General features: G+C 42.5%; 1 protein-coding gene across 3 annotated transcripts in view; it reads right to left on the bottom strand.

Moving 5' to 3' along the window:
* The window catches only part of DIPK2B (divergent protein kinase domain 2B), a 50777-nt gene extending 33921 nt beyond the window's left edge, over window positions 1-16856 (bottom strand). For all 3 annotated transcript variants that reach the window (XM_060292897.1, XM_030834986.2, XM_060292898.1), the window contains exons 1-2: window positions 16513-16856; window positions 8184-8448 (exon numbers count right to left, since the gene is read on the bottom strand). In XM_060292897.1, the coding sequence (XP_060148880.1) occupies window positions 8184-8448; window positions 16513-16748 (501 nt within the window). In that variant the 5' untranslated portion in view covers window positions 16749-16856. The remainder of the gene's footprint in view (window positions 1-8183; window positions 8449-16512) is intronic.
* Between the last annotated feature and the right edge of the window lie 723 nt (window positions 16857-17579).

The following is a 17579-nucleotide window of genomic DNA, read 5'->3' as shown; positions in this document are numbered from 1 at the left end:
TAGATACTCCGGCCTCATGTCAGGCATGAGCCTCTGAGGTGAGAGAACTGAGTTCAGGACATTGGACCACCAGAGACCTCCCAGCCCCATGTAATATCAATCGCCAAGAGCTCTCCCAGAGCTCTCCATCTCAACGCTAAGACCCAGCTCCACCCAACAGCCAGTAAGCTCCAGTGCTGGATGCCCCATGCCAAACAACTGGCAAGACAGGAACACAACCCCACCCATTAGCAGAGAGGCTGCCTAAAATAGTACTAAGTTCACAGACACCCCAAAACACACCACTGGACATGGCCCTGCCCACCAGAAAGACAAGTTTCAGTGCCACCCACCAGAACACAGGCACCAGTCCCCTCCACCAGGAATTCTACACAAGCCACCGAACCAACCTCACCCACTGTGGGCAGACACCAAAAACAATGGGAACTACAAAACTGCAGCCTGCGAAAAGCAGACCCCAAACACAGTAAGTTAAGCAAAATGAGAACACAGAGAAAACACAGCAGATGAAGGAGCAAGGTAAAAACCCACCAGACCAAACAAATGAAGAGGAAATAGGCAGTCTACCTGAAAAAGAATTCAGAGTAATGATAGTAAAGATGATCCAAAATCTTGGGAACAGAATGGAGAAAATACAGGAAACATTTAACAAGGACCTAGAAGAACTAAAGAGCAAACATAGAATGATGAACAACACAATAAATGAAATTTAAAATTCACTAGAACGGATCAATAGCAGAATAACTGAGGCAGAAGAACGGATAAGTGACCTGGAAGATAAAATAGTGGAAATAACTACCACAGAGCAAAATAAAGAAAAAAGAATGAAGAGAATTGAGGACAGTCTCAGAGACCTCTGGGACAATATTAAATGCACCAACATTCAAATTATAGGGGTCCCAGAAGAAGAAGAGAGAAAGAAATGGTCTGAGAAAATATTTGAAGAGATTATAGTTGAAAATTTCCCAAACACGAGAAAGGAAATAGTCAATCAAGTCCAAGAAGCCTAGAGAGACCCATACAGGATAAATCCAAGGAGAAACATGCCAAGACACATATTAATCAAACTATCAAAAATTAAATACAAAGAAAAAATATTAAAAGCAGCAAGGGAAAAACAACAAATAACATACAAGGGAATCTCCTAAGGTTAACAGCTGATCTTTCAGCAGAAACTCTGCAAGCCAGAAGGGACTGGCAGGACATATTTAAAGTGATGAAAGGGAAAAACCTACAACCAAGATTACTCTACAGCAAGGATCTCATTCAGATTCGACGAAGAAATTAAAACCTTTACAGACAAGCAAAAGCTGAGAGAGCTCAGCACCACCAAACCAGCTTTAGCACCACCAAACCAAATGCTAAAGGAACTTCTCTAGTCAGGAAACACAAGAGAAGGAAAAGACGTAGAAAAACAAACCCCAAACAATTAGGAAAATGGTAATAGGAACATACATATTGATAATTAGCTTAAATGTAAATGGATTAAATGCTTCAACCAAAAGACATAGACTGGGTGAACGGATACAAAAACAAGACCTGTATATATGCTGCCTACAAGAGACCTACTTCAGACCTAGGGACACATACAGACTGAAAGGGAGGGGATGGAAAAAGATACTCCATGCAAAATGGAAATCAAAGAAAGCTGAGTAACAATTCTCATATCACACAGAATAGACGTTAAAATAGACACTATTACAAGAGACAAAGGACACTACATAATGATCAAGGGATCAATCCAAGAAGAAGATATAACAATTGTAAATATTTATGCACCCAACATAGGAGCACCTCAACACATAAAGGCAAATGCTAACAGCCATAAAAGGAGAAATCGACAATAACACAGTCATAATAGGAGACTTTAACATCCCACTTTCACCAATGGACAGATCATCCAAAATGAAAATAAATAAGGAAACACAAGCTGTAAATGATACATTAAACAAGATGGACTTAATTGATATTTATAGGACATTCCATCCAAAAACAACAGAATACTCTTTCTTCTCAAGTGCTCATGGAACATTCTTCAGGATAGATCATATCTTGGGTCACAAATCAAGCCTTGGGAAATTTAAGGAAATTGAAATCATATCAAGTATCTTTCTTGACAAGAACGCTATGAGACTAGATATTAATTACAGGAAAAAAATCTGTAAGAAATACAAACACATGAAGGCTAAACATATACTACTTAATAACCAAGAGATCACTGAAGCAATCAAAGAGGAAATCAAAAAATACCTAGAAACAAATGACAAAGAAAACACGACGACCCAAAACCTATGGGAAGCTACAAAAGCAGTTCTAAGAGGGAAGTTTATAGCAATACAATCCTACCTCAAGAAACAAGAAACATCTCAAATAAACAACCTAATTTTACACCTAAAGCAATTAGAGAAAGAAGAACAAAAAAACCCAAGGTTAGCAGAAGGAAAGAAATCATAAAGATCAGATCAGAAATAAATGAAAAAGAAATGAAGGAAACAATAGCAAAGATCAATAAAACTAAAAGCTGGTTCTTTGAGAAGATAAACAAAATTGATAAACCATTAGCCAGAGTCATCAAGAAAAAAAGGGAGAAGACTCAAATCGATAGAATTAGAAATGAAAAAGGAGAAGTAACAACAACACTGCAGAAATACAAAGGATCATGAGAGACTACTACAAGCAACTATATGCCAATAAAATGGACAACCTGGACGAAATGGACAAATTCTTAGAAAAGCACAACCTTCTGAGACTGAATCAGGAAGAAATAGAAAATATAAACAGAACAATCCCAAGCACTGAAATTGAAACTGTGATTAAAAATCTTCCAACAAACAAAAGCCCAGGACCAGATGGCTCCACAGGTGACTTCTACCAAACATTTAGAGATGAGCTAACACCTATCCTTCTCAAACTCTTCCAGAATATAGCAGAGGGAGGAACACTCCCAAACTCATTCTATGAGGCCAACATCACCCTGATACCAAAACCAGACAAAGATGTCACAAAAAAAGAAAACTACAGGTCAATATCACTGACAAACATAGGTGCAAAAGTCCTCAACAAAATACTAGCAAACAGAATCCAACAGAACATTAAAAGAATCATACACCATGACCAAGTGGGGTTTATCCCAGGAATGCAAGGATTCTTCAATATACGCAAATAAATCAATGTGATACACCATATTAACAAACTGAAGGAGAAAAACCATATGATCATCTCAATAGATGCAGAAAAAGCTTTCAACAAAATTCAACACCCAATTATGATAAAAACCCTGCAGAAAGTAGGCATAGAGGGAACTTACCTTAACATAATAAAGGCCATATATGAGAAACCCACAGCCAACCTCGTTCTCAATGGTGAAAAAAGTGAAACCATTTCCACTAAGATCAGGTACAAGACAAGGTTGCCCACTCTCACCACTATTATTCAACATAGTTTTGGAAGTTTTAGCCACAGCAGTTAGAGAAGAAAAAGAAATAAAAGGAATCTAAATCAACAAAGAAGAAGTAAAACTGTCACTGTTTGCAGATGACGTGATCCTATACCTAGAGAATCCCAAAGATGCTACCAGAAAACTACTAGAGCTAATCAATGAATTTGGTAAAGTAGCAGGATACAAAATTAATGCACAGAAATCTCTTGCATTCCTATACACTAATGATGAAAAATCTAAAATAGAAATTAGGGAAACACTCCCATTTACCATTGCAACAAAAAGAATAAAATACCTAGGAATAAACCTACCTAAGGAGACAAAAGACCTGTATGCAGAAAACTTTAAGGCGCTTATGAAAGAAATTAAAGGTGATACAAAGATATGGAGAGATATATCATGTTCCTGGATTGGAAGAATCAACATTGTGAAAATGACTATACTACCCAAAGCAATCTACAGATTCAATGCTGTCCCTATCAAGCTACCACTGGCATTTTTCACAGAACTAGAACAAAAAAATTTCACAATTTGTATGGAAACACAAAAGACCCTGAATAGCCAAAGCAATCTTGAGAAAGAAAAACAGAGCTGGGGAATCAGGCTCCCTGACTTCAGCCTATACTACAAAGCTACAGTAATCAAGACAGTATGATACTGGCACAAAAATAGAAATATAGATCAACAGAACAGGATAGAAAACCCAGAGATAAACCCACGCACATATGGTCACGTTATCGTGGATAAAGGAGGCAAGAATACACGATGGAGAAAAGACAGCCTCTTCAATAAGTGGTGCAGGGAAAACTGGACAACTGCATGTAAAACAATGAAATTAGAACACTCCCTAACAACGTATACAAAAATAAACTCAAATGGATTAAAGACCTAAATGTAAGGCCAGACACTATAAAACTCTTAGAAGAAACATAGGCAGAACACTCTATGACATACATCACAGCAAGACCTTTTTTGACCCACCTCCTAGAGAAATGGAAATAAAAACAAAAATAAACAAATGGGACCTAATGAAACTTAAGTTTTGCACAGCAAGGGAAACCATAAACAGGACGAAAAGACAACCCTCAGAATGGGAGAAAATATTTGCAAATGAAGCAACTGACAAAGGATTAACCTCCAAATATACAAGTAGGTCATGCAGCTCAATATCAAAAAAACAAACAACCCAATTGAAAAATGGGCAGAAGACCTAAACAAACATTTCTCCAAAGAAAATATACAGATTGCCAACAAACACATGAAGGGATGCTCAACATCACTAATAATTAGAGAAATGCAAATCAAAACCACAATGTGGTATCACCTTACACCAGTCAGAATGGTCATCATCAAAAAATCTACAAACAGTAAATGTTGGAGAGGGTGTGGAGAAAGGGGGACCCTCTTGCACTGTTGGTGGGAATATAAATTGGTACAGCCACTATGGAGAACAGTATGGAGGTTCCTTAAAAATCTAAAAATAGAACTACCATTTGACCCAGCAATCCCACTACTGGGCATATACCCTGAGAAAACCATAATTCAAAGAGTCATGTACCACAATGTTCATTGCAGCTCTATTTACAATCGCCAGGACATGGAAGCAACCTAAGTGTCCATCGACAGATGAAAGGATAAAGAAGATGTGGCACATATATACAATGGAATATTACTCAGCCATAAAAAGAAACGAAATTGAGTTATTTGTAGTGAGGTGGATGAACCTAGAGACTGTCATACAGAGTGAAGTAAGTCAGAAAGAGAAAGACAAATACTGTATGCTAACACATATATATGGAATCTAAAAAAAAAAAAAGGTTTTGAAGAATCTAGGGGCAGGACAGGATTAAAGAGGTAGACATAGAGAATGGACTTGAGGATACGGGGAGGGGGACGGGTAAGCCGGGACAAAGTGAGAGAGTGGCGTGGGCATATATACGCTACCAAATGTAAAATAGATAGCTAGTGGGAAGCAACTGCATAGCACAGGGAGATCAGCTCGGTGCTTTGTGACCACCTAGAAGGGTGGGATAGGAAGGGTGGGAGGGAGACGCAAGTGGGAGGGGATATGGGGATATATGTATACATATAGCAGATTCACTTTGTTATACAGCAGAAACTAACACAACATTGTAAAGCAATTATACTCTAATAAAGATGTTAAAAAAAGAAAAGGAAAGAAGGAAAGCTTGTTTAGCTGTATGTTAATGCACGATGACAAAATTGGTAGAGCAAGTTTTAGCACAAGAAATTGAAGAAAGGGACCCACTTATTACAACAACACTGCCATACGTATCTATGGTGATGGACTTTTTCTAAAACATCTTCATATCTATAAGCTCACTAGTATGAATGAATCTGGTAAAGCAGGCACTATTTGCTGCCTTTTGAGAAACAGGGAATCAAGGCACCCAGCACAGTGTCTGGTGATAGTAGGCATGCAATTAGGATTTCTTAACTAAATGAAGTAGAGTCATGTGAAATCAAAGAATGTCAGAACTGGGAGGGCCTTTGAGATGATCCAGACACCTCCCCCCAGCACAGTTTTGGAGGACGAATGTCAGGGCAGAGTGGGGAAGTCCTAGACTTAAATGCAATGTCAACTGGTCAGTGAGTGAAGGATCCAAGTCAATAGTCTGTCCTTTGTCCCCATATAGGCTGTTATCATAACATCCACTACAGCACTTTGTGGTGGTTTGTGTTCTTGTCTGTCCTCACCATTGGGCCACATGATCCTGGGGGGCAGAGCTTGTGTCTGATTCATCTTTGTCACATGGATGAACAGGAACCAGAAGCTCTCTGCTCTTCCTGGGTCTCTGAGCTCCTTCATGTTCTGCCACAGCTGTTAGTGGCAGAGTCAGGACTCAACCACAGTTTCCAGACCCCAGGGATCCTTTGCCCCTACCACAATGTCTATACTCATCAAGGTAGATGGCATTAAATGTACTGGGCAGGTTGCTTTGGACTTCCTAGGCCTCCTGGGATAATCCCCACTGTATTATGGAAGTGTCTAGAAAATGAAGGAAAGAGGGAGTCTTCCTTAGTTCAAAGCCCAAGGCCAGTTTAGCCACTTTCTGTGGAATCTCAAGTGTATCTTGTGCACCAGGATGTTCTGTCCTTTGGTACATTTGCTAGGTCCCAGGTGGAGGTATCCAGGGCCGGTGCCTTGGGGGAAATGTGCCTGTCAGCGTGGGACCAGACAGCAATGGGTGCAGGAAGAAGTGATGGGATTTTCAAGGGGTTCTGAAACAAACCCTTGTATATCTTGTTTTGCTCTTCCTGGGGCCTTCTATTTGCTCCTGAGCACGTATTTGAGGCAAAGCAGAGGAGGTCTCATATTAGTCCTTCCCATGCCTCAGTATTAGCTGTGGTCAGCCTGAGAATGGCAGATGGTGGGTACCCAGGCCAGTGCATGGAGGCTCTGTCTGCAGAAAGAGAGGCACAGGGGCATTGCACCTAGGGTGTGTACCATGGTGTGGGCTTTGATATCTGTCCTCTGTCTTCTGGTTCTGCCCAGTGTTGAGAAGCTCCCATAAGGTTCTTCCCACCTGAGCCTCCACTTCCAGTTTCCCACACCAACTCCAAGACCCTTAGGTTGGGTCCTGCCACCACCTCCCCAACCTGGCCATAGTTTGACTTCCTCTGGCTTATTTTCTCCCCACTCCATGCCAGTGAGATTCATAAAGTGCAGAGTACAAAAGGACCACATTGGAAAGCTCAATATCAGATGATGGCCATGTCACCAGCAGCTCGATGCCTCTTGATTTCAAGGCAGTTTCCACACGACTTTAGAGTAAAGCCACATGGTCTTGCCACGTGGTCGAGATATGCAGGGACCAGTGATTCTGCTTTGTTCTGGGTTGCTCATCTCAAAGAGACCAAAAGGAAGGTCTGTTAGTGCTCAGAAGTTACCCAGGCAGCCTTATGTGCCCATATGAAAGGGCTAATGGCCTGGAGAGTCCAAGAAACAGACTTGGCATGCCCCTGAGGGATGCTAAATCCTCCAGCCTCATCATGACAGGGAGACTGAGGTGAGCCTCTCCTCTCTCATCTTTGCTGAAGGTGAGCGGCTCCTCAATCCTTTGAGGCAGCATCTTCTGCCCCAAGGGGCCAGCTGGATGTGTGTGGAGTTACATGACTGTGCTGGTCCGGATGAAAAACACGATACAGGGGCGATAGTGCAGGAGGGGACAAATGCAGGATAAGATGGCACTGGCAACGTGCTGAAGTTCTGAAGGCAGCCTACTCGTGGGAGTGGGTAGGAGCTCTCAGATGGGAGGAGGGAGCTGTGTTATCAGAGTCTGCTTTTGCAGTGACTCAGGTTTGGTTCTTCTTCATGGTGGGAGATCAAAGAGGAAGCTGATTTTCAAAGTGGGGTCTCTGGATCATGAAACGGGATGCATATGGGAGCTTCTAAGAACGGTCACCGTTTAGGGGTTGGCAAACATTGTGGTGGGGTGGGGGCAAGGCTGGTGAGGGTCATCCGTCCTTCAGACCAGAGGTGGGAGCTGGGAACTGTTTTCCAAAGAGTCGCTGAGAGTCATATCAGAGAGAATGGAGAATGACAATGGGAAGGGTCCCTATAACTAAACCTGTTTAGTTCCTGTCTTGTCACAAGCCATGCTGTTACATGACATTGTTTTGTCCCACTTTAGACAGACTACAGTTCCTTTTGCCCAGACTGAGATGTGAGCTGGGAACGGATTCTGCACCCTCTCCCCACCCCCAGGGCCAGTACTCTCACCTGCACCAGGTCCGGTGTGAGGCGCTTGGCCTGCAGCCATTTCTGGAACCTCCCTGTTTTCCGCAGAACGCGCTCAATGCTGCAGGTCTTTGGGGCAGCTGCGGAGGCACAGATTCTCCTGTCCGAGATCTCGTTTTGGTGTTTGCTGACCAGCCTTGAGATCTCCACGGGGCGCCAGGTTTTGAAATCATCCGAGTAATTTACAGGGTAAGAAGGCAAGTCGTCGGGAATCAGTCCAAGGCGTGAGGCCAGCCAGTTGTCAAACCTGGAAGAATAGCCCTTTGGGGATCAGCCTGGGAGCTGGAGAGAGGGAACAGGGACTAAGCAGGGACGAGCCACACTGCCAGAGCCAGCAGAGCCCGGGGACAGGGAGATGGGGGAGAACATCTGCTCTGATCCATTTCTTCTCCTTAGACTGGGAAGCTCCAAGCTCTCCTGTGAGAGGACTATTTGTGTTTCCTCAAACTTAGGGAAGTGTATATGTGATGTCAGAAAAGGTGAGGGATCTGCATACCGAAACCAAACTTTTATCTTTTTCATCCAAATGGCACAGAAGGGCTAGCCATGGCTTTCTGAACTTCTACTCCACATGAAGGCAGCAGCTTTACATATGCTGGTACCTTTGATTCTCCTAATAACCCATCCCCACTTTACAGATGTGGAAACTGAGGCTTGCGGAGCTTAAGTGCCTTGCAAGTTCAGATAATATGTTGCTAAGCAGGGATGCAAACTCAGGGCTGCCTGTTAGAAAAACCCATGATCTTCCTGCTTCGCTGCACTGGTTCTAGCAAAGGCCCACTCTGTGAACAACGGCTGGGTCTTGAAACCACAGTTCGTGAAGAGGCTTCTGGTCCTGAACTGGGGAGGGCACTGCCTCTTCATATCCAACCCCAAAAAGCCCCATCAATTTTGCTCTCAGTCCACAGATAAGTTATCAGTACCAACCAAGTGTCAGGGAACAGTGGCTGCTAAAGGGTCACCAAATTCAAAGCTATGTGGGATCCAGGAGGTGTGATTCCACACAATGGAATCCTCCCCAGGGGAGAGGCACTGGCCTATTACCATTTGCTGATTTTCTAGGCACCACCTTGACCCTTTTCTCCAGTCATTCCTCCATCTGTGTGCCGACAGTTCCATCAGGGAAGAATGTTCAATCTCCTTCTGATTAATGTATGAAAAAGTACTAAGAAAATGTGTCTCTTCATTATTATTAATAATTGAGGGTTATACTGCAAATGAAAATTAGGCTTATATGTTATACATTTAATTTATTTTTTTAATTTATTTTATTGTAGTATAGTTGGTTTACAATGTTGTGTTAATTTCTGTTGTACAGCAAAGTGATTCAGTTATACGTGTATATACATTCTTTTCCATATTCTTTTCTATTATGGTTCATCACAGGATATTGAATATAGTTCCCTGTGCTATACAGTAGGACCTTGTTGCTTTTAATTTAATTTCAATAAGAATCTTTAAATTCTTATTATTGGGCATTACTGGGCGACCTCATGATAATGAGTTTTGGAGGAACTAGCTCCAAACCCTACATTGTATTGTTTTCTCACTTATATGATACAGTTACCCTCTTAGGGTAACTAAGACTCTTAGACTGAAAGCTTTTCAAAGAAGGTGCTCTAAGAAACTGTCAGTAAGTACCTTCTGCAATGCAGGACCATTCAAACTGCAGTGGAAGTAGGCACAAAGAATTCCATTCAAGGACATTGCCACAGATCTGTTTAGAAAGACCAGACACCGAAAACTTGCAAGGAATCAACTCTATTGGAATTTTTAGGACAACCATGGGAAATGATCCTCCCCACTGGGAGAATAAGGAAGGGCCTAGGCCTCCGAGGCAGGCCTGTTTCCTGTAGCTACTCTTGTTCATGGGGGTTCAAACCACCCCTCCCCAAGGGCCTGTGACTAAGGATTTACAACTAGGTGGCTCTCTTTGATAACAATAACAGCGATACACATTATGAATCACTTTAGCAGTCACTTTGCTGAACTCTGTATGTGCATTAAGTCAGTTAAACCTTTCAACAAACCTATGAGGTCAGCACTGCTATTACCATGCAGATGAGGAAACTGAGGCACAGAGAAGTTCAGTGATTTGCTACAAGTCACACAGCCAGGAACTGGAGGAAGTAACCTTCAGGGCTCCAGAGCTTGTACTCTAAACCACTTTGCTGCTACTTAGTCCTCTATCATCTATTTTATGAATTTGTGCTTGGTAACAGACGGGTAACATTATTAGGAGTTATAGCTAGCAGGGTCCTTAAAGATGATTTTGTCCCTGTCCCCCTTCCATTTTATATATATATATATATATATGTGTGTGTGTGTGTATATATATATATATATTTAATTCTTTTCCAGATTCTTTTTCCTTATAGGTTATTAGTTCTCTGCGCTATACAGTAGGTCTTTGTTGGTTATCTATTTTTTTAAACATCTTTATTGGAGTATAATTGCTTTGCAATGGTGTGTTAGTTTCTGCTGTATAACAAAGTGAATCAGCTATACATATGTTCCCATATCTCTTCCCTCTTGCGTCTCCCTCCCTCCCACCCTCCCTATCCCACCCCTCTAGGTGGTCACAAAGCACCGAGCTGATCTCCCTGTGCTATGCGGCTGCTTCCCACTAGCTATCTATTTTACACTTGGTAGTGTATATATGTCCATGCCACTCTCTCACTTTGTCCATTATATTTTGAGGATGAGAAAATTGAAGATGACTTGTCTGAATAATCATAGAAAATTAGTGGCAGGGGAGGACAGATCTCAGGGGTCTCTGTCTCCCAGTTTGTGGGGATGGCATGGAGACGGATGCCCTACCCTGTGGGATAACCTCATTGTCCTCTTTTTCTGTCCCCACCTTCTCAGGAGGCTCTACTGAAAGGACAGCACTGACTTGGCAGGTGACTGTAGTGGATCCCGGTGCATGTCCAGCCATGGCTTGAGGTGTCCCATGAGGACCAATTGAGGACAAATAAACAGGTTTATAGGCCACACTTCTCCCCCTTTCCAAATGGTAATAACTTTAGGATGCTGAATGGGAAACAAATGAATATTCTTACAACTTTGATTACCTACTTTATTAAACTGAAGAATGTCAGTGAGAAAATGGGCCCTGCTGTTTATTCACTAAAATGTTAATATCCTAGAATTTGGAAAACCACAAAATAGAGGCAGAGTTCTAATCTTCCTTCTGAACTGACATCATGGGCATGTTTGTAGTGAGCCTGGCTGAGTTCCTCACTGGGTTAAAAGATGGACAAGCAAGACCATAGTTTCCCAGAGCTGGAAGGAAGAATAAATGTCATGTGGTCCCATCCCTGCAAGCTCCTCAACATGGAGAGCAGGCTGGGGGTGTAGGGGAGAGTGACAACATTGGAACGAGAATGTATATTTCTTGTGTTTGCATCCAGTTAAACACTAAGTTTGTAGCCACGCCTCCCTAAATATTTCGTGCCTCTCTTCCCTCTCCTCTACCCCTCAGGACACTTAAAATATCCAGCATCTTTCCAAAGCTCTCAGGATACAGTTCATACTTCACAAGGCTCTTCCTAAGCCCATCTCCTGCTGCTCCCCTCACAAGCTTGCGTTGGTCTCACCAAACCACTGACCATCCTTGGCTAAGCTATACTGTTTTGGGCCTCTGAGCCTCCACTCATCTTGTTATATGCTGATCCCTTTATCTGAGACACTTTCTCTTTCCTCCCTGGATAATCCCTACCGGACCCATTAAACCCCAGACAGGTATCATCTCTTCTGATTCTCACTCCCTCATCCCCCCAGTCTGAGATAGGTTCCCTCCCACATGCTCCCATGACATCCTGTGTAGGACATTGTGTATAGTCCTCATACTCTGCTTTAATCATTGGTTCATGTCTCTGTCTTCCTTCAGGGCCAGGACTGGGCCTCCTTCAACTTTGTAACTAAGTGCCTAGCAGAGTGCTTGGTTCCAAGTTAGTACCCAATGATTTTAGTTGGATGGATGGATGGTTGGATGGGTATTTGAATGAACAGATGGTTAAGTGAGTAGAGGAATACATGGAGGGATGGATGAATGGGATGCACAGAGAGAAGGTTGGGTGGAAGAATGCCTAGAGGGGTGCTTGGATGAATGGGTGAATGGATGGATGGATGGGTGCATGTATGGAGGATTGAATGTGTAGATGGATATTTTTGCCTTAAGCTCTGGGGCCCCGAAGCTCTCAAGATCTCTGAATTCATTTGAGGAAGTGAGTTAAAGCAGTAATTACTATCACCTTCTGAGGTGAAGGAGAAAGACAAGGGCAAGGGAGAAGGGAAGGCAAAATAAAGTTTAATGATTTACTTATTTTGCTGTGAGTCCTCCACCACTCAGAAGTATTTAAACATTCTTGAAGACTTTGGGAATGGGGGGTGAGGATGTAAGGCCATTTGGGTACAGTAAGGAAGGCAAGGTAAGACGTCCATCCTCGTAAGAGCCGAGGAATCCTTAGGAGTGATTCTGATCAGAAATACTGCCATTAAGTACCCCATACCCCACACTTTCACCTTACCTGTTACTCGCACGTATGCAAATACTGATCAATCAGATCCTGGTAGAACTTGCCAGTTGGGGTGGTCACTTAGAATTTTATATATAAGGATATATTCAGTAGGAAGAATATGTAAATCAGGTTGACTCATTTTTCTAGCTTCCCTTAACTTTTTCATTCATGATTTGAAAGTCAACATGTAATGCATGGAAAACTGGTACTGAAAACATTCTAATGGTCAAAGATCATTGGTTGTGTATGGGAAGCATCAGATTCATGATTACCATTCTTGCCAAAGAAAAGATAGGGAAAGAAGGAAAGGTGACATCCTTCCACCAGTCATGTGTCTTCAGCCTACCCAGCCAGCCCGGGGAGCTCACCCTCTGTTTGTTGCTGAACAACAAGCATTGTCCAATCCTTATTGAGGACCAGGACTGGAGTTCTAATGCTTGCCTGGCTATAGCATTTCAGCCTAACATCTGAAAGTTTTGGATGGGCTTTCTCCTAAGGTAGCATTATGACCAGTTTTAAAAGTGGAGAAATGTTTGGAGATGAACAAAAACGATGAGCAAACACACCATTGGAAAGAGAGGCAAAGGATGTGAACTTGTAGACAATTTAGCAAAGAAGAAATACAAATGGGCAAGAAGCCTGCAAAAAGGGCTCAACTGAGAAGAAATCCATAATAAAAATAATAGTAATAGTAAACACTTCTGAGTGTGCAAAAAGTAAACTCTATAGGTAGAAGTCTCCATTTGGAGATATATATATCTCCAATATACTTGGAGATATATATATATATCTCATATATATATATCATATATATATATCAGAGATATATATATATATCTCATAATCCTAAAAATTCACTGTATTTTTTGACCCAGAAATTTCACCTTTAGGAATTTGTTACAGGAATTAATCACTGATGTGCATAAAAGTCTAGCCACAGGGATCTTCAACATAGCACTGTTTATAATAATGAAAAGTGAAAAAAAAAACCCTTGTTACCCCACAATAGTTGATTAGTTAAATAAATTATGGTTGTTTGATGCAATCGAATACCATGAAACCACTAAAAATCAAATTGTGGAGAAGAATAGTTAATGTGGAAAGGTGTTCCGATACATGGTTAAATAAAAGTTTCCAAAAGAGTATGCATAATATGATCACATTTTTGTTGAAAAAATTTTAATCCATACTTAGAAAAAAGGTGGTAAGGATCATATACCAAAATGTTAACTAAACATTTTGAGGAATTGTCTGTGATTTTTATTTTGTGCTTTCTTTAATCAATATTTCCTGAAAATTCTAAAATAAAAAGATATCACTTTTAAAATAAGGAAAATACTATTTACAATGTAGAGAAAAGGCTATAACAAGTCCACGTTCCCAGAGCCACTCACTACCTCTCGCTGCTTCCTTGCGCTGAGGATGTGATTTCTCAACGTGAAGCATTCCAAACCTCAACCTGCCCCGCCTGGTGTTTCCCTGCTTGGATCTGCACACTTCCCTTTCAGGCGGGCGCACGTGGAAAATGAATTCTGAGGGAGCTGAAGTAATATCCTGAACTCAACTGGAACACAAACCTGTTTGGGGAAATGCTTCCTGAATATGGTCATTACCTGACTGATGAGAAAAACCTCATTTCTTTCCACTTGAAGAGCCGACTGTAATATTCATACACTCTTGTTTATTTATCTGGAGGAGGATATGAATCTGGAGCTCTTCCTCAGTTGAATCCCTTAATTTCCCTCCCTCTTATCTTAAAATATGTCCATATTCTTACTGCCTTCTTTCTCCAAGGAATCAGTGCCACTTCCCCTGTGTTTTTGGTCCTCTCCATCCCATTTCTTAGGTGGGAAATCTTGAGTTCATTTCCAACATCTTCATTTCCTGTCACATCGAGTTGATCAACAAAATGATTCTCTAGCTGAACTGACTTGCATCCTTCCTGCCCTGCTTTGTTCCCAATGATCTTTCTCTTGGACTAGGAGAACTGGTCTGACAGCCCCTGCCAGCATCACCAGGCTGTTCTGCACACTGCTTTCCAGAAGATCTTTCCAAAATACAGGCCTCATCTTGTCCCCACCCTACTTAACATCCTCACCATTGCCTGCTGTACAGCTTCCTCAGTTGGAGGTCTTTCAACTTTTTAACATTCAAAATGCCTTAAAAAATGGTCTAATAGGACATGTACACACTACTATATATAAAATAGATAACTAATAAGGACCTATTGTATACCACAGGGAACTCAATACTCTGTAATGACCTATATGGGAAAAGAATCTAAAAAAGAGTGGATATATGTATATGTATAACTGATTCACTTTGCTGTACACCTGAAACTAACACAACATTGTAAATCAACTATACTCCAATAAAAATTTTTTAAATATGTCTAATAGGAAAAGTTCACATCCACTCCCTATAACATCTACCATCTCACAAAAGAAGTTCTTTTTGTTGGTATTTTCTATTTGTTATTTCTGTTTAGTAACTTAGTAGAATACTCAAATATGTCTTTGGTTAATACAGATTGGAAATAAAATTATCGTAAATGAATGCCTTCTGCTTAGTCATCAAATCTTACAAGCCAGAGGCAGGGCCTTGGGGGAAGGCATAAGAGAAGAGGCCTATTACAAAGGGTCTATTGAAAAGGCTGGAGACCACTGGCTCACAGGTTAAGTCCCAATTCCTTGGTATGGCATTCAAGGCCCCTGGCCCCATCTGACCCTTCCAACCTCCTCCTGCTGCCATGCCTCCACATGTGCCCCATGCTCCAGCCACTAAGACTTCTCACCTCTTCCCACACCGCTGGGCCTTTGCTCAAGCTGATCCTTCTAACTTAAGCCCCTCTCCTCCCACTAAATTTCAGCTCATCCTTCAAGGTCTTGCTCAGAACACCTTCCCCTGGAGAAGCCTTTCTCCAGTCCCCATTTGGAATTAATATCCTCTCCCTGGACCTCCCCGAGGTCCCTTACACTTCACTTCTGGCCTGCATCAGATCAAGCCTTATTGTTATTTGTAACACCGTTCCCCTTTCCTGATATCCCGGAGGGCAATGACCAGAGTTATAGCAATGCCATTACAGCACGTGCTGGGTCTTGGCCATAGTAAAGGCCAAGTAAAGGCCAACACATTGACTGCGTTGGCAGGCCTGAATTCCAGAGTGTGGTACTATTCTTTGGTGAGAGCCAGGTGCATTGAGATTTACTGAACTTAGGTTTTCCTCTGATCAAGGCAACATCTCATAGCAGAAAACTTGTTCAGAAACTTTGGAGCAAACTGCCTCGGTTTGAATTCCAGATCTGCCACTTATGAGGTGGTGACCTTGGGCAAGTCACTGAACCTTGCTAGGTCTCAGTTCACTATCTGAATCATGAGTGCAAAACACTAACTGCCAGGATTGTTGTGAGGAGAAAATAAAAACAGCTTTAAATTGTCTGTCACATAGTAAGCTGTCTATAAATTTTATTTCCTTCCCACTAAGAGAAATGAACTTGGTAAACTCAATAGTCCCAGGCTACGCCATTCATAGAAAACTTTAAAACTTTAAGCTCCCATTTCCAAAGGAAACTTTGGATTTAGCATTTAGAACTGGAATTTGGCTTCACACCTTACCCCCTTCCCATCCCAACTTTAACTCATTCCCACTATGATTAAATGGCTTTGCTTCAGCTCCCACCCATAAATTCATAAATTACATCCTGACTTGATTTCAAGAAACTCCTGGACATCATCACATGAAGGGAACAGAATTTTGCCCCTCAGAGTTATCTGATTGAGATTCTGACCTTATTTCTTCTTTAAAGAACTTCTTGCAAATAGATGTCCCGATGCAGGCATTACATTTATCAAGACCGAGGAAAGTCCTTCCAAAATTGTAGCTGGTTCTGACTCGGGGCACCAGAGTAGGAGAGGGAGAAGCCGGCGAGGAGACAGAGTAGCTCAGGCCTGAGACCCACAGCAGCAGGGCTGGCCAGCCCGGGTGGAGGGCTGCAGCTTCAGGCCCCAGCCGCGGCTCCATCATGGGCTCGGGACTCCAGCTGCAGCCCTTGGCTGCCCACTTAGGGCTGTGCAGAGGCAGGTCTTGGCAAAAGAGAGAGGGCTGGCTTCAGGGCGCTGACCCCATCCCAGCTTCCCAGGTTTCTGTTTGAGGATGCTAAGGAGCTTGGGGCTAACGAGGCTGGGGAGGAGGTGAGGAAGTCCATGGAGGATGCTGATAACACCGTTTCCAGAGTTACTCTTCCTCTGCCCTGGGGCGGCTGCTGCAGCCTCGGGAGGGGCTGACTAGCAGATTTCGGGAAGGACAATGGCCAGGGCCTCCCTGTGCAGTCTTTTTGACAAACACAGGATATCCTGGCTGGGCAGGAAAGGTCCATGCAGGATGTATGTCCGACCTGGTTTCCACCTGGGAGTGTCAAAGGATCTTGAAGGTCTCCGCCCTCCACTGTTTTAATTCTGGGTGTATCTGTCCCTATGGATCACACACACACACACACAAACACACGCACACCAGCCCCTCCCCGGCCCCCTGCGGTAGATAATTTGGCCTGTCCCTTAACCAGCCATATTTGGCTGTGAAATAACTAGAAGTCATTTTGCCGGCCATTAAGGGACACATTTGATACTGATTTGAAAGGTGAAGGCTTTTTACTCCTTAGGGAACAGACAAACGCAATCTGAGAAGAAAGGAGGGGAAAGGACCCGGTGGCCTCTGGCATGATAAGGGGAGGACCAGAAAGATCCTTCTGCCTGCACCCAGCTGTGTCTGTCCCTCTCCTCCTTGCCTGAAAGTCCCTCTTCCTTTACTGCCTGACCTCCCTTCTCAGTGGCCGGCCTGACTTGGTGGGATATGACT

This window comes from Globicephala melas, chromosome X (genome assembly GCF_963455315.2).
Source record: "Globicephala melas chromosome X, mGloMel1.2, whole genome shotgun sequence".
NCBI lineage: Eukaryota > Metazoa > Chordata > Mammalia > Artiodactyla > Delphinidae > Globicephala > Globicephala melas.
This window is presented reverse-complemented; position numbering and strand designations above follow the sequence as displayed.